At 44.1% G+C, this 24,936-nt stretch overlaps 5 protein-coding genes across 5 annotated transcripts; 4 read left to right on the top strand and 1 right to left on the bottom strand.

Annotated features, from left to right (window-relative positions):
• Positions 1-1,537: 1,537 nt before the first annotated feature.
• On the top strand, positions 1,538-11,452 carry AK88_01025 (uncharacterized protein; the record flags this gene model as incomplete). Its single annotated transcript, XM_012478663.1, has 7 exons — positions 1,538-4,018; positions 4,169-4,897; positions 5,015-5,142; positions 5,298-5,442; positions 5,590-6,317; positions 6,491-6,722; positions 6,860-11,452. 7 exons carry the CDS (start codon positions 1,538-1,540, stop codon positions 11,450-11,452), a joined length of 9,036 nt encoding a protein of 3,011 aa, XP_012334086.1.
• Positions 11,453-13,526: 2,074 nt separating this feature from the next.
• On the top strand, positions 13,527-18,745 carry AK88_01024 (uncharacterized protein; the record flags this gene model as incomplete). Its single annotated transcript, XM_012478662.1, has 3 exons — positions 13,527-16,632; positions 16,782-17,434; positions 17,630-18,745. The coding sequence occupies 3 exons, from the start codon at positions 13,527-13,529 to the stop codon at positions 18,743-18,745; spliced, it is 4,875 nt and encodes a 1,624-aa protein (XP_012334085.1).
• Positions 18,746-18,768: 23 nt separating this feature from the next.
• On the top strand, positions 18,769-20,427 carry AK88_01023 (uncharacterized protein; the record flags this gene model as incomplete). Its single annotated transcript, XM_012478661.1, has 2 exons — positions 18,769-19,315; positions 19,433-20,427. 2 exons carry the CDS (start codon positions 18,769-18,771, stop codon positions 20,425-20,427), a joined length of 1,542 nt encoding a protein of 513 aa, XP_012334084.1.
• Positions 20,428-21,040: 613 nt separating this feature from the next.
• AK88_01022 (uncharacterized protein) lies at positions 21,041-21,238 on the bottom strand (the record flags this gene model as incomplete). The annotated part of the gene is made up of 1 exon (XM_012478660.1): positions 21,041-21,238. One exon carries the CDS (start codon positions 21,236-21,238, stop codon positions 21,041-21,043), a length of 198 nt encoding a protein of 65 aa, XP_012334083.1.
• A 1,993-nt stretch (positions 21,239-23,231) lies between these two features.
• On the top strand, positions 23,232-24,488 carry AK88_01021 (uncharacterized protein; the record flags this gene model as incomplete). Its single annotated transcript, XM_012478659.1, has 1 exon — positions 23,232-24,488. The coding sequence occupies one exon, from the start codon at positions 23,232-23,234 to the stop codon at positions 24,486-24,488; it is 1,257 nt and encodes a 418-aa protein (XP_012334082.1).
• Positions 24,489-24,936: the final 448 nt, after the last annotated feature.

Raw genomic sequence — 24,936 nt, 5'->3', positions numbered from 1 at the left:
AGCGATACGGGTAGTGGTAGCGGCGTCCGTTACGCAGGTACTTGTGAGGATGTTATGCGGGTACTACGCCGTTACTACTCCCCTCGCACACGTACATAAAAAGTGGGACGCGGTACTTCTCTCACCATACATGTACACATTTATCTCTCCCCATGAGGTAAACATCCCCGCGCTTACAAAAAAAAAAAAAAATATAAAAAAAAGAACAAGTTAACTTGTTCCCCGTTCTAGTCTCCGTCAAGTGGTGGTGGCAAAGTGGAGAGACTTTTCCTACCCCACAAGAAAAAAAAGGAAAATTTCCGCAAAAGTTATAAGTTGTATTATGGGGGGGGTATGCCACCTTTTGGTAATTATGGGAAAAGTTAAAAAAAAGGAGGAAAGAGATTTTTGTATGCCCCCTAAGAAAGTGCGCAGGTTGGCCTCTTCTCCCTTTTTTAGAATTTTCTTTTTCAATTTTTCGGCATCATTTATATATATTCGGGAAAATTACGCGGGGGGGAGAAAAATCCATCTCGTCGCCAAGAGGGAGGGGGTGAGAGAGTCTCTGCAGGTTTTTAAATGGGTGTTTTTACAGGTCGTAATAATAAATTTGTCAACCCGTTTGTTAAAAATTTCTGTTTTAAATCTCGCCTGGGGGGGTGGAGAGCACAGCCAGTGTGATATATCTGAAGAGAGGAAACTAAAAAAAAGTAAATTTGGAGAGCGAACAATTTTAAAGTTAGCAAGTTACGCAAATGGGGTGGAAACTTGCCAAGTCGGGCAAAAAAAAAAAAAAAAAAAAAAATTAAGAAATAAAAATGTGCTAGGATGGGTGAAGGAGAACAATGGCATGCGTGGTGGGAAAATTTGGTCAAACGGATTGGTGCGACGAGAGCGCACCCCCCCCCCCTCGGTGGGAGGTGGCGACGGGGCTCATCTCACAAAAGTATGAAAATTAAGTACACATTGTCGAAACGGAAAATAAGTTTTTTTTTTTTGCCCCATTTTTGAGGGTTACAGGGGGTAAATTGGAAACACCTCAAAGGGGGGTGGAAGGAAAAGTATTCCCCACAGACGTTCAAAGAAAAAGCAAGCCCAAAAAAAAGAGCCGCGTAAAAAATATGTTCCCTTTTTTTTTTTTTTTTTTTTTTGCACTTGCGCGAAAGAGAAATTATATGCCTTTTGTTACTTTTGAAACTGATTCATAAAAATGGTCAGTCATTTTTTTTTGTGTCCTTTTGTGAGGTGTCACTCCCCCCAGACCACACTACTTGGAGGGGAGTTTTTCACGCATTAAAAGGGAGTTACCTTGCCGCTCCCTGTGCGCCAAAATGAAGGGGTCAGCCTAGAGGGGAAAAGACGGCTGGATACGAAGACGCATAAAAAAAAAAAAAAAAGTGGTGAGGTTGTCGAGGAGTGAGAACCAAAAGAAAGGTGGGGAGGAGCGAAAAAGGACAAGCAAGACGACACAAAGGAGAGAGAATCCTCCCCAAGGGTAAACCCACTCCCCCCCCCTCTTTTTGCAACTCCACAGCGCAGTTACACACATGTTGAAATAATGGAAGACGCCAACGATATAATAAAAGAAATTATATACAGGTCCGCAGATGAGTGTAACTATAACAATGAGGAGCTGAATTTCCCGACCATCATGAAACAGTATTATGACGTGACGCGCAAGTACAGTACCACGAAGGAGCTCTCGGGGGAGATCCTTAACAAGCTAATCATTATCTGTAAAAACATAATTCACGATAATGTCCCTTGTGAGTACCCCCCGAGGGTGCACGAGGAGGTGCACGACTATGGGGAGGAGGTCGATGACGATGCCGAGGAGGGACAAGACATGCAAGACATGGCGCTAGAGGATAGCAGCCCCCTCAGCATGCAGGATGTCTTTTCCGCTTCGCAAAACGTGTTCCATTACAAACATTATGAACAGTGCCAACCGTACGGCTGCTTGCCCCCGCAGGAGGAATCCGTCGAGGTGTGCCGCGTGCGGCCCCGGCGCGAGCCCGCCTCGCGTGAGCAGTGCTTCCCCTACGCGCCCCTCAAAATGACCAACCTGAGGAGGAAGGGGCCCGCGGAGGAAACCACACGCATATGCGAACTCACTTCACCGAGAAAGTTGAGCATCGTGCCGCTGAAGAGTAACACAACGAAGGGAAAAACAAGCAAGGGTGGAACGGCGCAGAGCAGAACAATGCAGAGCAGAACAACGCAGAACAAACTCAAGGGCAAGCCCATGAACAATGTGATGAGCCTGTGCAACGTGGACGCGAGGAGCAACACCGACCCGAAGCAAAACGAAAAGTCATTCATGCACAAGAATAACCGAAATTTGTTAAAAATTTATTTAAATGGAGAATTATTGTGTAACTTGTACGACAAGCTTTGCAAGAAGGTCGGGTGGGGGATCGGCAGTGGTCACATGGAAAAGACAACGAGTGTTCAGAAGAAGGTGAAATTATACAATGAGGGGAATGTGTTTTTTACATTTAAGACGCTGAAGAAGTTTCAAAGACACTGGGTATGTTACGCAAGGAAGAAGAAGGAGTTAAGGAACAGAGCCGCCAAGCATTACAAAATGTACAGCAGAAAAATACTCGCCAAATTTTACGACCTATGGTTATATCGACATGAAAAAAAAATTTATATAAAAGGAATATTTGAAAAAATGGTAGAAAAGAGGAATAAGAATCTTGTGCGAAAACAGTACAATATATGGAGGTGCAAATATAAAAGAAAAAAAAAAAAAAATTTTATTTACCTTGTTCATATCTTTAGTGAATGGAGAACGTATGCAGAGAAGGAGAGGACTTTGCAGAGGACAAAGCAAAAATTGGAAAAAAAAAAAAAAAAAGAAAAATTCTTAATTTGGAAAGAACGATACAAAAAAAAATTAATAAAAAAAAAAAAAAATGAACAAATACAAAATGTCTACAATAAAAATTTAGTGATCAAGTGCTACGTGCATTTTTCTTTGTACCATAAGAAGAGAAAGAAGGAAAGACAATCCTTCCATCTGGTTAGTCTTCATACAAAGGAGAAGTCATGCCAACTGTACTTCTCCCTCCTGGTGAGTCGATACAAAGAAGAAATATATTTTAAGAATTACTATTCGAGGTATATTAAAAAGGTAAAGAAATCCCATTTGAACAAGTTTTTTACAATCTTCAAAGTATATGTGCAAAGGAGGAAAAATGTAAAAAGGACATACACCTTTCTCACACGACAAAATACTACAAGTACCCTCAGTGCATATTTTACGAAATGGGTTTGTACCCTACATGAGACGAGAAGAATCAGGACCATACTCAGCAAGCATATGGAAAAAAGGTGCTATTCTCTGCAAAAAAAATTTTTTCAAATTTTTAAAAGACACAAAGATAAATCATTTAGTCTGAAGAAGAGGTTTCTAATCCTTTATGAAAGAAGGAACCAACTGGAACTACTTCGTACGTTTCAGCAGTGGAAGAAACGTTACACCATCCATGCCACGCAGTATATCCTGTTGTATAGTAAATATAAGTATAAGCTAATCATTCGATGCTTCACTCTGCTAAGAGGTTATAAGAACTACAGGAAGAGGAGAAAGGATTCAATTGAACAGGTGCACAGCTACTTCCTTAACCGAGTGAAGAAGCGGAGTTTGTCCAGGTGGCTGGAATATGTGCGAGTCTACAGGAAGGACATTCTTCATTATTACCATTTTAATGACCAAGGGAATTTCTTTGTCCTATTTATGTTGAAGGCTCTGCTGCAGTGTCGCTTGCTCTCTTCAGAAGGCAACGGGAAAACCCTTCTCGACGTTGTGAATTTTTCAAACATAAATTTTAACCTCAATAATTTTGTCTTCATTCATAAGAAGTACCTGGTGGGGAAGGGGCTCCTGCCGAATGTGGGTACTCTGTACGACAACGCTATGTTCGTTTACAGGTCCCTGAACATCATTTCCTCCTTCGTCCCCGTGCCCTTCGCCATCAGTCTGCGCAAGCTGCGCCACAACTTGCCCTACCTATGCTTCGCGCTCAAGATGGTAAGTGGGTTTGTCAAGCGGTCTGCCATGAGTCATGCGAATGCGACATGCGATGCGTCATGCGGAGCGGACCTGGGCATGGGTACTCGGTGCCATGCTGCTGAACGCTGCACCACACCACGCCACCTTATCACCCCCCCCCCCTCGTAGGCAATTTATAAACGTGTCGTGGACACCTGGCGAAACGAATGTATGCGCGTCAAGCGGTTCAGGGCGGAGTGCAGAATGACGCTCCAAAGGGCCTGTCTCTCCCGTTTGAGGGGTCTCGTGAAGAAAAAGAAAGCCCTCCAGGAGGCGAAGAAAAAGTATGACCAGGAAAGGAAGGTTCAGGTGAAAAATAAAATTTTTTCCACCTGGTTGTCCCTCCGAATGAAATACTACACCTTCCGCAAAAAGTTTCAAAGTTATGGCCTACGAAATAGAGAAAAAAAAATGAAAAAAATTATACAAGGCTGGATCAGTATAAGCAGGGAAAAGAGGGACAAAAAAAAAAAAATTTTGTTCTTCTTCAAGTCGGTACTGATGAGAAAGAAGAAAAAGGTGTTCAACTGTCTAGTGCAACATGTACACAAAAGGAGGAAAAAAAAAGTTAAGGAAAAAATAGCTAAGCTTTACTACATGCGAAAGTACAAGAGCAGGGCTTTCAAGGCTCTCTTCATGTACTCCAAGAACCTTCTTTTCTTTAATGCACTGAATACAATTGCACAGTCGTACTTAAAGCAGATGTGCGTTCGAAGGTGGCGGCACCTAACGAGGGCATTCCTAGACAGACGCCAGGAAATGAGGGCCGCGCTCAGCCAACTGGAATTGAAAGTGAAGCGTCGCTTTTTCAACATCTTCTTTATCTACGTGCGGTTGCGGCATATAAGGCGCAGGAAGGTAATTTTTTGCGCAGCGTGAGAAAATGCGGGGGGTCACCACGCGCTAGCATGATGCACGCCGTCGCCACTACAACCGCCACCGCGCAACGCAATTCCTTCCTTCCACCACCCCCAGATCGCCCACCTGAAGCGCGTGCAGGCGAAACTCCTCGCCAAGAAGTTCCTCAAGCAGTGGAAGAGCTACGTCCAAATGAGGAGAAACAAGCAGGCGTTTCTCTCCAACATGATAAACCTCTTCAGCAGGTATTTGAAAAGAGACAGACAGAGAAAAAGAGTGGCGGGAGCTTTTTTCGAGGCTCCATCTGTGAGAAGCGGTGTGGATTGGGATACCTCGTTAATTCGTGTAAGTAGCCTCCTCATGGACACACCCCATTTGATTGCATCTCTCACCTGCGCAGGAAGAAGAAGCTCAAGGTCATTAGCAAGTGGTACACGCGCTTCATACTGAATATGCGGTTAAAGGAGACGGAGAAAATTTTGTCGAGGAAGGTGTGCCTGGTTTACTTCTCCGGTCTGTTGCTCTACAGTGAGAAGATGAAGCGGGTAACTTTTGCACAGGAGCTGCCTTCACGTGTGCTAGACCTTTGTGTGTGTCACCCCATGTGCGCATTCGCATATATGTAAAAAAAAGAAGCAAATAACACGTTAACGTTAATCCGCTTTTACGTCTTGTCGTTCTCCTCATCCCAGGTGGAGCTTTTCCTGAGGAGCCGCACCAACGTGGTGACATGCCAGAGGATGCTAAAGAAATGGAGGCAACAATCTAAACTCGAGATAAAAAAAAAAAAAATAATTGAAAAGAGACTAGCAGCGACAAAGTGCAAGTACTACAGAGAGTGGAAGAAAAAGTACCAAAAAGTAAGAGGGAAAAAAAAAGAGGAAATTAAAATACAATCAATTAGGCATATAAGAAATATGAACATGCTACGAAAGGTGACCTATTTTTGGAGGAGGAAATGTGAACAGTCTAGCCATATTAAACGTCTTATCCATGCAACAAACACTTATGTAATTAGAAAATGCAAAAGGGAAGCGTTTGTCGCTGTGTACAGATGTAGCTTCTACTACGTGAACATTCAAGTGACGCTTACCAACTTTTTAGTAGAAAAAAAAGACAAAATGAAAAAAAAAATTTGGGATATTTTAAAACGTAATTGGAGTAACCGAGTTAGGAATAGAAAGGCCACACACTTCTTGTGTTCCATGTTAAAATGTAGAGCTTTTTCAGCTTTACAGTTACATCGTCAGAGACAAAGTGCCTTAAGGAAGGGGTACCAGCTGGTCACTCTTAACAGGAAAAGAAAGTACTTCAACGCTATGCTTCACTTTTTTGAATTTATTAAAAGGGCCAAGTTTAGTTTTTATTCCATTAGGGTTAATGGGGAGAGTAGATTGCGGCGTCATTTCTTCCTCGTCTGGTAAGGCCTCCATTGTGGCCGTAACAAAAAAAAGGAAATGGGTGAGGTGGTGATGACTCATATGTGGCCTCACACATGTCACGCTGTGGCCATTTCTGAGTGGACCCCTTTTTTTAACGTGCACCCATCTGCCACCCTTGTTTTGCCTCTTTTTCCTCCCCCCCCCCCCCCAGGATGGCCTTCCTGACGAAACGCAAGCAAGAGAGGAAAATCGCCCGCATAATACAAAGACAAAAGGCGAACAGATTGAAAGGGGCTATCTTTTTTCAAATTAAGAGAAGACTCAACAGGAAGAGGTACCTCTTACTTCTTCTACACAGGATGGATGAGCTCATAAGACTTAAGATGTATAAAAAGGGTGTTTATAAAATAAGAGCGTATAGGAAAATCATGATCATACGTGAGGTTCGTTATGAGAGGAGCTTTTTTTCCCCCCCCCCATGTACAATCAACCAAAAAAATTACTTCAATAATGCCCTTTTTTTTTTTTTTATTATTTTTCATGCATCCCCCCCACACACACACACTTACTCCCTGTGTAGAAAATTTTATCAAAGTTGCAAAAAGACAGACGTGAGAAAATAATGAGGACTGCTTTTAAATCATTGAAGGACAGACTAGCCAAAAGTAAAAAGACTCAATTGGAAAAGGACTTAATTAATCGTTTCTACTCCAAATTGTTAAAGAAAAAATATTTGCGTTTTATGTGTCAACGGTCACACGATTTGTTCTTAAGGAGGGATGCAATCCTGCTCAGAGCAGATGCGAACCGCATGTTGCATTCTCGCAAGAGGCATTTCCTGTCGTGGAAGGATTTTGTGAACAGGAAGAGGCTCCACAAGGAGCTTTACAATGCGGTGAAGCTACAGAAGAAAGCTCGTGTCTTCATTACTCTCCTACAAGTGAGAGCTCAAAATGGTTACAATAAGGTCGCCTTAGTGCACAGGATACACATGCTGCTTTACCCCCCTATGTATACCCTGCCCGCATATGAGGAGATCCTTGATGGTGGGTGCGCCACCCTCACAGTGGACCCCAAAGGGACGAATTGCAGCTGCAAGGGTGGAACGATAGGCGACTATCCCCGCAGATACGATGTGGGAGATACACCCGATTTCAATTTCCCATTAGAAGGAAGTGGAGGAAGTAACGGACGCAGCGAACGGGAACGGAAGGACAACATCGGTGGTGACGTGAGCATGGGAAAACGCCTAACTAGCTGGAACACACACAAACAAGTTAACACACTCATTGCGATGAACCGAATGCATATACAGATCGGACGAAGGGAAAAGATAAACTACCCCTGTAGTGGGAAGGGACTGAAGAAAAAGAACAACCATTTTTACACCTACGAAAAGGTATGCTACTCTCTTAAAAACACTACCATGAACAGACTAATCATTTTGTACCTTCTCATGTGGGACCTCCAGGACATCCATACCTTTTTCAATCACTTCAAGAAGAAGTTTAATTTTTTGTATCACTTTTTTTTTAATTTCCTATCCCTCAAAACGAAGAAGTTGCTATTGAAGATTTTCAAAAGCAATAAGAGTGTCAATTTTTACCAAGCTGTTAGTAGGAAGGATGCTGATTTGAATACCAATTTTAAACTGTTGCTGCTGATTTACTACCTGCTGGGGGGGTCTATTTCCCCTGGGGGTGGTTCACACGAAAGCAGGGCTCTCCAGATTTTCGCCGAGACGCGCGCCTTCCTCGGAGGGGACCAGAAAAGGGTGGCAGCGGCCAAATGGGCTAACTCAGCAAAATCGGCTAAGTCAGCCAAATATTCAACCACTGCGAATGAGATGCACGCTGCCAACGAGATGCGCGCTGCGAATGAGGTACACACTGCAGACGAGGCGTGCGCCCGGGGGGGAGGCAGATCCTCAACTCCAAGCAGCAGCGAGGGAGACACGTCCCTCTCTTCGCAGAGCTCGAGAAATAGGGCCTTCTCCACGGGAACCAACACCGCCATGAAACGCACCCCCCAGATGAGGCGTCTAACGAGCGGCGCCCTGCAAAGGAACCTGCTTCATTTTGTTAAAGTGTTACAGAGTGGCATAGCAACCCGTTTTAAGGAAACCACCCTGAGTGTTCACTTCTCCTTAATGTGCTGCATAGGTAAAGACAAACTAGTTCAAGTGCACCTCTTCTTTAGCAGATTGAAGAGGTCGACGCAGTGGTGGAAGCATTACAGTCTAGTAAGGAGTCAACATAAGAAGGAGGATAACAAAAGAGTAGCCACCATGGAAAAAAAAAAAAAAAAAGAACTTTTAGAAAAATTTTTTGGCATATGGGTTCTATCATACAACTATAAGGTAAAAGAAATAAAAACAAAAAGGAAGCAAGTTTTGAAGAAGCACATCCGATTTTTGTTTTCCTACTGGCATGGATTAATCAAAGTGGGGAACTACGACAAGGACAGATTTGTTAAACTGAAGGAGCAAGTCGAGAGGAGGGTGAAGAAGGACTATCTGGAAAAATTTATTTTTGTGCATGTGGCGAAGAAGAGTGAGAAAAGGAATTTTTCTATTGTAATGAAACACAGCAATGAAAAAAGGAAAAAAACTTTCTTCTATGTATGGTTGTTACTGTACCGATATGAACAAAAAGGGTGTCTGGTACGCTCTCGTATGCAAAGGAGAGTACTCAGATGTCACTTTGACTCATGGCTTGGCATCTACGCGAAGAAGCAAATATATATGCTGTTCATTCGCACACTTAATGAACATTTGTTCAGGAAGATTTTCTCCTACGCCGTTCACAAATTCAAGTACTACAATTTTATTAAGGGGAGAGCAGTGTCCACACTGAAGAGGTGTTTCCTCGTGCACTACAACCTTGTTAAGCGAAACACAACGATTACAAAGTTGCAGCTATACATTTGTGCCTCGGTGCGATTTACCCAAATGAAGCATCTGTTTGGACTCTGGAGTGACAAGTACAGGAAGAGAAAGAGATGTAGAGAAAACTACTGCGTTGTTATGAAAAAAAAAAAAAGAGTCTTTTTCCACAAGTGGGTAAAACACTTCCTAGACAATACCAAACTACATGAAGAGAAAATAAAAAAATGGAACTCCTCTTTTGTAAAGCGGTTCTTCGCAAAATGGATGTTATATCACCATTACAAAAAGGTGAAGAAAAGGAGAAGAAAAAATACCCTGCAATTTTATTTTCGTCATTTGAGGAGAAGGTTTCTGGTGAACGTCTCACTTAGGGAATACACTAGAAAGACACAACTCGGAGTGAAGAGAAAAATGTTTTCCATCTTGCAGGAGAATAAATTGGTGAGGGTTAACAAGAGAAGGATTTATATATACTGTGCGCAGTTCTGGGGGAAGACCCTCTTACGAAGGTACTACTCCCTGTGGCTGAATCATTACCGAACGCGTAAACGTGTGAGGAGTATTGTGTGTAGGCTAACCTTCCTGAGGAATACACACTTGCTGAGCGGCAGCCTCAATGGGTGGCTACTTCACACACAAAGGAAGAAACAACTGCAGGAAATTCACGACGTAATAATGTTTGAGAGGAATAAGGTAGTACAAATTGTATTTAACAAGTGGAGGAGTTTATACCAATTTGCCACACGAAGGAGGCAGCGATCCATGCAAAAGTTTTTCCTCATATGGATTCACAATTTTAAATTTTGTTCCTTCATAAACCGATTAAATATGTACGTATGTAACATTTACACGAAGAATATTTTCTGCTTCTACTTTGACTTGCGAAACAGGAGTGAAAAGTACAACCTCCTTGCAAGGGGATCCTTTCCCTTTGTGAAAAAACAAATAGGATATGCATTGGCCTGCAGAACAGAGTTGTTATCCTCCGCATTTAAAGCACTCAATATGTATGCTCTTCACTGCAAAGAGGTGAGAATAAAATTAGAGACCTTCACAAAAGGAAAGGAACGAAAAATGAAAAAAAGTCATTTTGCCCTATTGCTAGCTTACAAAAAAAAAAAAAAAAAAAAAATGAATTTGCACAATTTGCTTCTCAAGTACACAATAGAAAGGAAGTTTCACAAATGCAGAACAATTTTCTTCATTCTCACAAATATGTTTTTTTATAACAATCACTTGCGCTTATGTGAAAAGACAATTGAGTGCCGCAGACAGAGGAGGGCCTTGCTGGGGTGCTTAGACAAATGGACTCGCTTTAAAAATTACTCGAAAGAAAATGAGTACCTTCAAAATTTGAGTAATGATTTTTTAACATATAGAAGAAAATCTGAATTTATAATTTCTCTCAAGCACTTTTATTTTGAACGCAAGTGGATGAATTATTGTGAGTATAATTCACTCGTGTATTATAAGAGTGTACAAGAGAAGATAGCAGCTCGCGTGATTACCTACTGGCGTGAACAGTCCCTCCTTGCGCGCCGGTTGGCGGACAACGGTCACCAATTCAGGGAAAGACATAATCGTAATATGGTGAAGAAATTTTTCTTCCTCCTTATCTTTTCCATTAACAAAATTAAAATAGAAAAAAAAAATTATGACATTGTTCGCTTTAAGAAGGAAAAAATAATTAAACACAAGATTATTAGCTTCATGCGGAGTGCCACCTTAACCTGTTCAAACAGATTGGACCTGATTCATAAAACGCTGAGGCAAAAAAGGGAGACATACTTGATTAGGACGTATGGGCTGGCCTTCCTCCGACTCCTGATCAAGAAGAAGAACCTCCGCAGAGCCCTATTCCATGTCCAACGGAGAAATGACGCCGCCCTCACCAAAAAGTATTTCTACTCTCTCATTTTTAAATACGTCACCAACGTCAACCACTACAAGTACTACTACTATAATAAGTACCTGTCTCTTTGGAAGTACTACGTGGTGATGGGCGGCACGAGACAGCAGCAGTCACACGGGGGAAACGCACACGGGGGGGATCCCCACGATGAGCTGTTCGATGAGAACCCCTCCGACGATAGCAAATCGGACGACTCCTCCGAATACACCCTGACGTCTGCACTGGGCCTGCGCAAGGGAGACACGAAGGGGGGGAAAGGAGACCCCCAAGAATATGCCGACCTGGGATCCATTAACAGCTCCATAGCGTCCTCCGAAACGAAGGAGGAAAGCAACACGTCGGACGTTGCTGCAGTGGAAGGAGCGAAGTTGTGAGGCGGAAATTACCTGGACGGGCGGGCTACGCGCCCAGCGCTGTGTAAGCGCCTGTACCCACACATGTGTGTGTTCGTGTATGTCGGCGTGCATGTCTGCGTGCATGTCTGCGATTGTGGTGTTTTTCTTTTTTTTTTTTTTTTGTTTCGTTCTTCTACCCCATCTTGTCCCACGTCAACTGTTTCACCGAATACACCAATTTTTTGTCAACCGCACCCACATGTACCGTCATTCCCTTTCGCACCCCCTTATTATGTAATCCATTTTTGTTTTTAATTTTTTGGCGTGAACAAAACTTGTCTTACCCCTGTAGAGGGGGGTATGTTGTATGTGGCACAATTGCATCCCTCTCCCCTTTTGTAATCGCCAAGTTGGTTATCCACATGGTAGGAGGGAAATTTAATCAGCAGAGTCTACACGCGGTGGTGTGCAACACAGAGTCTTCTTTGGCAAAAGGGGAGGTGTCGGTGTGACCTCGGAATTGGATCCCATGTTGACTAATCATTTGGTGAAGCCTATTTCGGATGAACAACCCCCACCCTCCGATAACGCTTTTTTAATTCATCCATTCCCTTTTTGCACTTAATGGGGGAAATACATCCCTTTACAAAAAAAAAAAAAAAAAAAAAAAAAAAAAAAAAAAAAAAACACAATGCCCGAAGGGTGAAACGAATAAGGGGAAAGGGAAAATTTCCCAAGCCCGCAGCGTGTAACTTGCTCGGTTTGTAACTGTAGAACAGCTGCTGCACAGGTTATGCGTTTTTCTTTTCTTTTTTTTTTTCCCCCGCCCCAGCACAGTCTACACCTCATGCGAATGGAACAGAAAAGATTTGTTAAGGCGTATTTATAAGCACCTTTTTCGCTGCATGTAAATGACCAAACTGTTTTGTCCCGGTGAGAACACTCGGTCATTTTTCGCAATTGGCTTACGCGGTGTAAATTTTTTTTTTTTTTATTTTCCCCCTCTACAGATTTCGCGATACCTTTGTTTTATTCATTCGTTCGTCTTATCGTTTGTTGGTTTGATATTTTGCTCGTGCAGCCGTTTTATCGCACAATTGGGGTCACCCGTGGACAAATCTTTTTTTTTTTTTTGTTTTTTTTACCCACCTTTTGTGCCTGGGGCAGACGCGTAGGCCACATTGACCTGAACGCGTGCAGGTGTTTGCAAATACGTGTGTAATGTTTCTGCGCGAATTATCGGCGCACACTTGTCGAACTTTCATCCTCCTACTGCCACGTAGAGCAGCGGCACAGGTGGAGGGGCCAACCGGAAGGAAGGTTCATCATAAGGGCGCTGCATTGATACGTGTACAATTTCACAGCAGTTACTTATTCGAATCGACCCCTTTGACGTGACATGAGCGTTCTATTCACCCCCCCCCCCCCCCCCCCTGCATCCATACAAGAGAGCGGAACCAGCTGGAGCCAAACCGAGACAACACTGCGCATGTGTACATGTGCGATTATAAAAACATTTGTATATTTTCCTTCCTATTTGCATTCCATGCGTTTAAGGTTTACCTGTTCACAGCTGTAGAGGTGAGTCCTTCGTCTGAACCACATAGTGGGGTGTCTAATAGGACCAGTGCAGGACAACATCCACGCATGTAGAAGGACCAGAAAAAAGGGGGGGCCCCCGGTCGACATGTCCATCAAGTGTTATAAAGCACATTGTAATTTGTACGACTCAATTTGTGAAGGCGCACTTCTGTTTTGTGTGGGCCTCTAGGGGATGCTCCTTTGTCAGCATCAGGGTTTACTACTCCACTGATTGAATAACCTTTTGTTCTCTTTGCTACCCTGTTTTCTCCCCTCCTCTGCCAATTGCGCGTGCTTAATTTGATTTTATTATATTTACCCGAGTCGAAGTAATTTTTTTTTTTTTAGCTCTGGTGAAAGACGTTGGAGGAGGACCCCTTCCCCCAACCCCACCACCTTTCCCCCAGGTGACACGCAATAGTGTAAAGACAGTCCTCCCCACGTGAGCACAGACGCAACGACGCATCAACACAACGATGCAATAAGCACAGCCAAGCATAAAAAAAACCCAAATGACACAGGGACAAAAGCCATGGGCCACCACAGAGACCCGATCAAAGTAAAAACACACAACGGAGGAAGGGTCCCCAGCAAGTGGAACCTCACGAAGGAGCAAAGAGTAGCACACATACTCTTAAAGGAAGGAATAAATTACGTAGAGAATGAAAATGTAAAAGCAATAAAAAGTGATGAGTATGTGAGGACGCTGCTTTTTGATTATGTTCACCACGACATGTGGGAAGACGAGGAGGGAAGGAAACTCAAATGGGTTCGACTCCCCCGCAGCAGCAATGCAAGGGAGAGAAGTCACACACATGGAGAAGAGTCCACTTGCTTCAGAGATGGACACTCCTCCAAAGAGGAAGAGGCGAACAACACGAACATGTGTAATCTCCCCCTTTATAAAAAGAACAACTGTAATCAAAGAGGGGGGGAAATAAATGGCACTGTCATCACACCACTTGTAAGAACCCATGATAAAATAATTTTAAAAAAAAGATTTATAAAAAAGCGAAAAATAAAAAAGATTAAGAGGCTGAATAAAAAGACGCCTTATGGTTATTACCATCGTGGGGGGAAACCTCCATTGAAGGTGCAGAAAAGGGGGAAGGTACTTCCGATTAATCCTAGAGGAGGCGTTAGCGGGGAATTCAAAAGAGGGAGTGGACGCACATTATCCCATGATAATAATGCAGATGGATGGCTAATGAAAAGCACTGCCCACTCACAATGGGGGGACTACGTCCAGGTGGGAACAATAACTAAGAATCTCAAGCCGAGTAGAGGAAGAACCCATTTTTCTCCCTTTCAAAGGGGGAAAATAGGTACCCATAAAAAAGAACCTCTCCCCATTGGAGAAATGAACAATGAACTTGTAAAAATTCATTTTAACGAGTTAAATTCGTTCAGTTTGACGAGCGAAGATGTTCGTATCCCCCTTGGAGTAGACAGTCTCCTTGGTGCCAATAAACGAAAGTCATTCTCCTGCGCGCATACCGTGTCGACGCCGTTTTACGACACCAGTTGTCTCTCGTGCGTGGGACTGGACCAGGAGAAAAAAATTGGGGGTAATGTAGTGGCGCAGGGCTATGGCAGAGCAGGGGGGGAAAGACAAACGGGTGGATTTCAATTGAGGCAGAATAAAAGGAAGGATTTTCAGGGTAAAGAAAAAAGGAGGAAGAAATCCTCGAGGGAATCACAACGAGACAGAGCCCATCACGGGGATGATCGCCCGCCTCGCCAGAAAGAGTTCCTCCCAAAGGACGGAATGTGCCACAGTGTAGACACGCTCTTATGCAGATCAAAAAATAGAGACCTGTTCAACGAGCGCAATAACGAAATAATGGTGAACGTGCAGGGTGGAGAAAATGAACGACGGCGGGGTGGATTGAGGAGAGAAGACGTCACAGCGGCGGGCGGGCCCAACATGGACGTCTGCTTCGACAGCGATTTGAGGGGCGTCCAAATGGCTATCCCCGACTTGAAGTCCCACACTTTCCAACCCGGCACGGTGCTGAGCAAGAACAATTCTGGGGGAAGGCGTCATCCAAGAGGCGCTAGGACTGAGCAACAAGTGCACGTTGGGGTGGGGGCGAATCAGACGGATCTGCTGAAGGGGGAGGGATCCATCCCCATCGTGGACAAAATGAAGATAAGGCTAGACGAACTAACCAACAGGGAGAAGCGCCGCGATTTGGAAAACGCCTACGTGAAGTACATTTACAAAAGAGACGAATCTCAGGAGGTCCCCGAAGAAAAGCGCAACAGATATGTCACGTTCGGAAGCGAAGAAAATGATGCATTAAAAATTGGAGAAATGTCCTGCAAAAAAAAAAAAACACAAAGGACGTATAAAGACCAACTGAGGAATGTAATAAATATAAGAAATGCGCATGTTGATAAAAATGTGTATGGATTTGGTGAAACCTTAAAATTTATGAAGTACAGGGAGCTGTTGAGGAAGTACATGGGTACCTTCTACAACTACAGCTCGGTGAAATGCGCCACGTACATCGTCCTGTATGCCCTAGTAGTAAAAATAATGACACAAGTATCAACAAATTTAACCACGTCTAGTGGTACTCTTCCAAGTGAAAAAGCAAATGATACCAACCTTGTGTGGTACAATGATTCGAATTTATTTCTGAATGTACATGACATGGATGGGATCATTCAATCCATTTGCTATGTGTCTCTGCTGGTCTGTATCATTCTCCTGTTAAAGTTGGGTATCCCATCTAATTATTTGCTGGCAGGAAGGCTAACTATATTATTTATGTTTTTCTTCTTTGCTCAAATTCCTATTATGATTTACGCTAATGTTATGTTCCTCAAAAAGGAGGAAGGAATTGCTAAGGCACAAGCAAAGGTGTTTGAAAAAAAGGACTACTTCAATCTTCATATGCAGAGAGTGTATGATGTGTTTTACATGGACACGCTGAACTTACTGGTCTACACAATTCTGTTGAGTCTCGTTTCTTTGTATGCCACTTACCACAAATTAATTTATCCTCATCTGCTGAAATTTTACCTGGACACGTTTTTTTTGAGCTCCTACACCATAGTTAAGAAGGAAGTCATTCAGTTCAGGGTACCAAACAATATCGATGCGTACTACCTCAATCAAATGAACAGCTACATGTTTAATTCTCTTTATAAAAAACAGGAAGACCTGACGCAGAACGACTTGGAGAGTAACACGAGAAGTGCCATTGGGTATAACATTGTTATTAAAAAAGAGCGTTGCTCCCTTTTTAGGCGTTTTTTCAGGCGGAACGCCTCCGACTCGGTGCGTGACGAGGGGGGACATGGCAGCGGGACAAGTGTTCGAGGTAGTGGACGTGTTAGACGTACATGTGGCTGGAGGACAGGGACCTCCCAGCAGAACGCGCCAACGCAATGGAACCTAAACTTTTACATCATCTTCTACATTGGAGAGCTGGATGACCACGGAAGACCGCACGGGTTCGGTTACTGGCGCGGGATCAACTTGGAGGGAGAAGTCCTCATCGGCTACTGGTTCCATGGAATCCCTGTGGGACCCTTCAAGTGCCGCGACTTCAAGACGGGCTCTGGATTCATGTGCATAAAAATTGGTTACGGACGCACCAACTGCGAGCCAAACGACTTGGACATAGGTGCGGAGAGAGGACAGCGGAGCAGGCCACCTGGCATGATAGATGGAGAAAAGCAACAAATATGTTTGCCTTCTTCCCCTTACACACTACACACGGGCGTATAATCTCCATCTGCGCATTCACTCCTGCCTCTTCTCACCCAACTGCAGGTCTGGCCGACACGGAATGCTGTGTCAGTGGGGCGTTCTATAGGACCTTCCCCCGAGTGGTATTCTACGACCTGAACTTAACAACTCCCAACCGCAGAAGCAAAAAAAAGGACGAAGACCAACACGGCATTATGGAAAAGAGGGAGTGCTGTGAGTACCTACACATCAGCAGAGCCAGCAATGATATTCTTCGCGTGGATTACGCCAAGCTTCTACAAGACAGTGAGGATGGTGGAGAAGGGGAAGCGGACCCTGCCAGGATAGATCAACAAAACAAAATAGGCCACCATAGCGACCTGGATGAGAACAGTTCTGAGGGAATACGCAGTAGGAGCAGAATAATGGGCAGAGTAAAAAAAATGGAAAGAGGAGGTTCTGAAGGGAGAAGGTTTATGAGTGCCTCCAGCAAAGAGGACCATAGAAAAGGGTCCAACAACAGGTCCACCATGACGTGCGATGAGATCCCTCCCTCCATCATTAACAATGAACCATTCCTCAAAGGAGAGCTACTCAATTTTGATGATATCTGCAACCTCAGTTACGATTTTAACGACCTGACTGTGGACAATGAAACGCATTCCGTGTTGAATAATAAAATGGAGACAAGCGATGGTGTGGAGGAGGAGCAACAGCAGTGTCAGCAGCAGTGGGGAGTTAGGCCAAGTGCCATGGATGATGAATCGTCCGCCTTTCCGGAGGGGTCTCTCCCCCGTGATGCACCACCATTATTCCCCTCGTCCTTTTCGTCTTCGCTCTTTTTCCCGTCTTCACGCTCTTCACGCTCTTCATGCGCATCATGTTCCTTGTCGCCTTCTTCTACCCCCCCTTCTGCCACGTCCCATGCGAAGGAAATGCCAACCCTGCTGGACGAAGGCGACACGCACGTCACCGACGTCGAGCACCTCCCTCGTGCCGAAATGGGTGCAACTAAATTGAGCCAATGGAGGCACCATGAACACAGAACCGGAAGACCAGTTAAGTATGTCAACCAGTTAAGTGACCACACAGAAGTACACAAAAGGGAGAAGCATAGGAGAAGGAAAAAAATATTACCAAGTGAAAAAATGAAGAAGGGTAGAGCAAGTAAGGAAGAGGACTCCCACATATCAGCAGAAGAGCAACTGTCTCGCAGGTGGAACAATCATGCTAGGAATGATAGCTGCCCTGATTACGAATTGGGGACAGGGGATAAGGTGTACACCCGGCCAAGGAGGAAGTGCCAGGACATGCGGATGAAGCACGGGTTTGCAAGGCAAGGGGGGGATAACGACGAAACGCGGGATGGATGTGATGAGCGTCATGATAATGAGTACGATGCTACTCACGGTGATGACGTTCCAACCGCAGGAGGCAGAGAAGGGGAGGACCCGCGTCACCATTCGAATGTAGCGTCGAAGCAAAGGATAAAACGGAAGGGATTGGAAGAACACGACGCAGCTATCCCGTGCGCGAAGCCAAATTTGGAGCTGCTGGCGGGGAGGGAAAAGACACGCAGGGGGAGCCAGAAGAGGGAGCATAAAGTGGTGCGGCTGCACATGGGCGGTGTGGAGAGCTCCGAGGCACCCCCCGTAGAGTCAGGAAGCCCAGACGCGAACAGTGAAGGAGACGAGAGCAAACAGAACGGAGAGATTAACGGGAAGATTAACGGAGCGAATAACGCACAGAACGTGAGGAGGAAAATCAAAAGACACATCGGCTACAGCATGACCAACACCATACAGCACCTACGAAAATTCAAGCACTTGAAGATGCAGATAAAAAGAAAAAAAAAGAAAAAAAACACACAAACAAGGCAGAAAGAAAAGGAAAAAGAAAAAAACAAAATGAAAACAAAATTCAAAACAAATATTAAGAAAAAAAACTTGGGGGGAAGAAAGACCTTCCTACCCAGGGCACTTTCTGGAAATTTGCCAAAATTAAAAATAAAAAAAAAAAAAAAAAAATATTCTTTTCCGACACAATAACAAATGTGTATAAAACAAAATGCATGAACATAATTCTTCAAAACTTATGTCCCCACATGCCCAACTTTGGCATCCTATACAACACCGATTTGCATATATCGATTGATGCTGAGAGGGGACTCTACATCACTGGCTACATTAACAAAAAAAATTGTAACTTCATACATGATAAGACGAGAAAAAACGAGTTCGAAGACAGTGAGGTCAAAATTAAAATTATAAACAAAAGAAAAAATACACTTAATTATAAAAAAGGGACAAACAGAAGACTCTACTCCTGGATTGATAATATAAAGGAGCTCAGTTTAGATGGCTGGGTAAAATGTGAATTGGCTGGTTGCTTAGAGGCGGTCATTTTTATCCATGGCTACAACACCAGTCACTTGGAGGCGCTACAAATCTTGGGGCAGATGGCGTCCTTTGGAAATTTCCCCAATTACATCAAGCTGTTCCTTTTCAATTGGCCCTCGGGGAAGAACTTCCTGGAGTTTTTCATCGCCAAGGACAACTCTAAGAATAAGAAGGGGCACCACGCGTTCAAGTGCTTCCTGGACACGTTGCGGAGTAACGGTAAGGGGGGGGGAGAAGTGTATCAGGGGATGCGACGACGGAACTCACCCCCCGCGCAACAGTACACGCTTCATCCACCTCACACACATCCACCTTTCCTCCCTCCACCCCGCGCAGGAATCCGGCATGTACACATCATCACGCACAGTATGGGGACGAGGATGTTCCTGCTGGCCTTCCACGACATCGTGAAGAGCGACCTCTTCTCAACCATCGACGAGAAGGAAACGGGGCAAAATAACCTCACCAAAATGAAACTCATCACACTCACAATGATGAACCCAGAGTACTACCTAAGTGATTTCGTAAACAAGGAGTATGTGTTCCTTCGTTCCTTCTGTACAGTCATATCCATTTATTGTGACTCGAACGACAAGGCATTGAAGTGGGCAGAAATTTTCAGCGGAACAAAATCGCTTGGAAAAAATGTATTCGATTTAAACATATGCAAAGACACCTATCATAAGGGATCAAATGGGATGGAAAATTACATCTTCGATAGTAACAAATTGGATTATTTTTCTATCCCTAATAGAAATGAAACAAACGAGAGTGATAATAGTTTTGAAGAACCCAAATTAGTTTCTTCCTTTTTTGACTGTGAAAATTTTAATGTATCCTCAAAAGAAAAAATGAGAAATAAAGGCTTTATGACTAGCCTTGTACAGAAAATGAAGAAAATTTTTCATTTTTTTTGTACAAAGAGGGGTAGTAACGGCTCGAATGATCTCAATGAACAAACGTCCTTAGAGCAGGATCAGGGGAAATCCAACAAGGATATGACTCACCATAAGTTTGTTCACCAGCCACCTATGTTCAGAAATACTCTGCTCGTTTTTACAGGGATAGAACCCATTTACTGCTGCAGAGATAATCGTGATTGGCTAGATGTAGATGTGATAGATACCACTTGGTTAGGATCAAATGTGCATACCTTGAGACACTCATACTGGTCTTTGAACAGAGAAATTATTGAGGACATTCGAGAACTTATTGTTACTAGGAAAAGGGCTCGACAAAGGACATCTAGACTGGACCGGCGAGAGGGCAACGTCTGGGTTTATAGAGTCGCTCCTTCTCACCTGAAATCCATTTTTGATTCGGACATATGAGGCGGCGGCCCCGCCCCAAACGCGATAGAGATGGGGATGCGGACGTTGCCATTCTCGCGTCGTTCGCATGGACTCCAATCGTCCGCTCTGCCAACTGGCCACTCTCCAGGGGCGTAAAAATGTCCTACGATTTGTCCTGCGGATACCATAAAGGGACAGCTCCAGTGCAGCACTTTTGGTTAAGCATTGATACACATTTGTACACTTTTCACATGGCAGATTTGCATAACTGCTCATATTTGTTTCTTTGGAAGGGCCTTTCCCCGGGAGATTATTTCCGCACAGGGCCACTTGTCACCTTTTTTTTGTTTCAAATTTGGTTCGTCATGCATGCCTACATGTGTACTTGCACATATGCATGTATTCTTTTCCTCACGACAAAAAAAAAGGAAAAAAAAAAAAAATAAAGTTGACACACGTGCAGGTTCACCAGTGCACTCATTCTCGTATAGGAACTTAACGGGGTCTACCCCGGCGCTAATGCGATTTTTTGGTGGCATCCATAAGGCGCTAAGTTCTGTTTTCAGATCGTGTGGCCTCGGGAGGGTTCCCTTTTATCACTTCGCTGCTTTATCGCGTCGCCGCTTTATCGCTTCTCTACCGCTTCACCTCCCTAGGACGTCTTTCGGCGGAGGATCTCCCGTTGCACCTCCTGGATAGCGCTGTTGCGATTCTGCAAGTGCTTCGAAATATCGTGCTCCTTCATCTCGGGTTTCATCACCAGGTGAACGCAGCAAGACCCCATAGCCATGCACAAGAAGGACGTGGATACAATGAACAGGTACTTCCTCAAAGGGACCCCCAGCGGCATTTTCTCCTTTTCTCGCCTCGGTTAAAAGGGAACAAAGGGGCACCTAAAAAAAGGGGGGGAGAAATAAACCTTTGGAAGTGTTTTTTTGGCGTTTGGAAGGAGGGGAAGCAGTTAGGCAAACACACAGCCATTCGTGCAACGGAAGGTACGAGTCAGTACTACTCGTGTATACCTGCATTCAGATGCACGCACAGGTGGGAAGAACACGCGTGGGCCTTTTAAACCGTGTGGGGGAGCACAAAACGAAGGGTAGAAAAAAGTGACTCGCGCGGGGGGTACAGAAAAATGCATACATATATATGATTATATGTATATATTTTTTTTTTTTTTTTTTTGTGTTATCCTAGTGGGAGGCACCAATCCCCGTGATATGTCGACGCACACGCATACGACTCTTGGATGTGAAAGTTCACCCCCGTTGGGTGCTTCTACATTTCTCTCCCCATCTAAATCAAGCGCAGCAACGAAGGAGATCGCGTGGACGGAAGCATTTTGCAAAAGGTGCGCCTTCGTACATCCGGTAAAATGTGTCACACGAATAACCCAGTGATGGCTGGTGCGGTACAGTTTATGTACCTTCTATGGGGGAACCCGCACGTTTGGGAAAAAAGGGAGACACACAAGAATAAATTTCATTTTAAGAGTGGGAAGCAGAACCGTCAGATGATTGTTCTGCATGGGGTTCTTCCACAATGGGCACATGAAACGTTCTGCCTGGTGTGGCCATTGAAAGGAGAAGCACTTGGTGTAGGTTCCTTTCGTGGCTGCCCCACGCGGGATCAATTTCACCCACAGTCCGTCACTTAAAAGGACTGGCCCATGAAGTATCAACTTTTACACTTGAAAAGGAAGAAACGGGTAGAAAATCCACACACCCCATAAGTGTAGCTGCCGCACGGTGGAGGTGCAATTTCTCGTCTAGGCTTGATATCACTCTTCCGTGTTCCCCTCGTTGAATGTCATTTTCATATTTTTTTTTTAGGGAACTACACTGCAAATGCGTTGTCCAAGGTGCTTTTCCGCCAAACGAACGAATTGTGTCCTTCCCATACATTTCCCAACCCTTTTCAAATCATTTCGCCCTACCCCTCCTTCACATTGCAAATGCAGTTGTCCACTCCCCCACTGCCCCTTCGCTGTGGTGAGTACGTCACATTGCGCAGCTGTGACAGGGTTTGTGTTTCCTCGTATGGGTGGGGGGAGGGAAGTTATCCCTTCGGAGTCCGCCCCAAGGATGCGAGATCTTTTCACACGTAATATAAGCCATAGCGGGGGGGTGCACACGGGAGTAACCTCATCGGGTACACCAAAAAAAAACATGGTTTAAAAAGAAATAAAAAAAAAAAAAAAAAAAAAAAGAACGTTCTGACCGAGTTGACAATTTTTTTTTTTTTTTTTTTCACATGAGTGATGCGTTTTTTTTTGTCATGCTAAAAGGTTAGCATTGCTTTTTTGCGGTTTGTTTGGGGGACATTTTTTTTCTTTCTCATTCCCCGTTCGTTTACCTTCATTTTTCTTCCCCTTTTTTGAGGCGTCAAAAGGAGAAGAGGCCCATACCAAGTGGCAAATGCGTGACCAAAGATACGCACGCGTGTTGGGACTACTTTCCATATATCGCATAATTGTTTCTGAAATGAGAATTTGTTTGCAGCACAGTCCTGTGTTTTTTTGACTCGACTGCGTAAGGTAGTCATGTGGATGTGGCTTACCCCCGTCTGTGTTCCTTTGTGTGTAAGAAAAAAAACAGCCAGTGATATGGTGGTGGTGAGGGACTACTACCCGTACTGCTCCGTTTTCTTCACATTGTGTATAGGAGCACTAGTTGAATAAACTTATTACTCCGCTTCGTGACCTGCTTTGCAACAGGGATTACTTATTCTGGTCCCATTGTGTCATTGTCCCTGTAAGCGGTACACACGCGTCCACCACCGCGACCGCTGCCACTACCGCTGCTACTCTTACCGCCAGTCCCACCGCTACACATCCCGCGCGAATGTCCGAGGCGAAGCCCGCGGAACGCGACAGCAGGAGAGGCCGTGCGGCCGGGGGATCCAGTTCGACGGGCCCAAAAGGCTCCACCGGAAGCGTGCGCCTGGACGGAAAACCCAAAGTAGATTCCTTCCACAACAGAGATGGACTCACATTGAAGACCTACTCCTGGCAAGTAAAGAACCCAAAAGGAGTCATATTCCTGGTCCATGGACTCAACACACATGTACGGTTAGAGTACCTACGACACAATGTAGAAATTGTGAGCACACAAAAAGCTATTCTAAAGGATGCAGATAATTATTATATTTACAAAGACAGCTGGATTGAGCATTTGAACAAGAGTGGTTACTCAGTGTATGGAATGGACCATCAGGGACATGGACAATCGGATGGATGGAGAAATATAAAAACGAATGTGAAGAAGTTTGATGATATGGTTTATGACCTGATACAGTACATGAATAGGGTACATGACGTGATCTGTCTGAGCGGTCGGAAGGATGGAACGAGTGGCCAAACGAGTAGGAGCGGTTCATCGGGTTCTCCCACATCGGCGACTTCTCCTTCGTCCCACATGTCTTCCGGTTCACCTTCTTCCCTGACCCAAAGGAACAACGCCTCCTCTTGGTCCATTCACAATAATCTCAGAAATACGAAAACGCCGCCCTTCTACATTATGGGGTTGTCCATGGGAGGAAACATTGTACTAAGGACATTAGAAATATTGGGGAAGTCCAAAAACCATAATGCAAAATTAAATGTAAGAGGTTGTATATGTCTAGCAGGAATGATCTCCATTGACGAATTGGCCTCGAGAGCATCTTACAAATATTTTTTTATTCCTTGTAGCAAATTTTTTGCTACCCTTTTTCCAACCCTGCGACTGACGCCATCCTTGTACTTTAAAAAGTACCCATACGTTAATCAGATTTTTAACTACGACAAAATTCGAAATAAAAAACCCATCACGTGCAAGTTGGGTTATGAGCTTTTGAACGCAATTGAAAATTTAAATAATGACATTGATCATATTCCCGAGGACATCCCCATTCTTTTCGTCCACTCCAGACATGACAGTGCTTGTTTCTTTGGGGGTGCCGAAACATTTTTTAAAAAAATTAATACCAACCTTAAGGAGCTACACGTACCGGATGATATGGACCACGTCCTCACCATGGAACCGGGCAACGAACAGGTTCTGCAGAAGGTGCTAGCGTGGCTGTCTGCCCTCTGTCCCCCGGATCCGACCCCCGCCTAAGCCCAACCCAGTCACAATTCACCCCAATTGTGCTATGCCTTAATTTTGCTATGCCTTAATTTTGCTATGCCTTAATTTTGCTATGCCTTAATTTTGCTCGCATAAAAATGCAGCATTTTAGGCCGCTTGTTTTTTTTACAGCGCGAAATGTGTGTGTCCCTTTTTTTTTTTTTTTGGCCAGTTAATTTTTAAGTTGCGCCACGTGCCGTTCCAACGCATGGCAAGTGTTATATCCCCATGGGGGAAATACAATCAAATGTAGATAAGCTGTTCGTGTAGTTTGTTTGTTTTTTTTTTTTCTCCTCACGGTTGTGTAAACCTGGGCCAGCACCTCATATCGCCCTCCGCCCCATTTTAAAGCTTTCCCCACAGTGCGCCATTTTACGCCTTTTATATATTCACAACAATGCTTTGTCGTTTTGGATTTTTTTTTTTTTTTTTTTTTTTT

The sequence above is a fragment of the Plasmodium fragile genome (genome assembly GCF_000956335.1).
Source record: "Plasmodium fragile strain nilgiri unplaced genomic scaffold supercont1.8, whole genome shotgun sequence".
Classification (NCBI taxonomy): Eukaryota; Apicomplexa; class Aconoidasida; order Haemosporida; family Plasmodiidae; genus Plasmodium; species Plasmodium fragile.
Note: the sequence above shows the minus strand (reverse complement) of the source record. Positions and strands in the feature narration are given on the sequence as shown.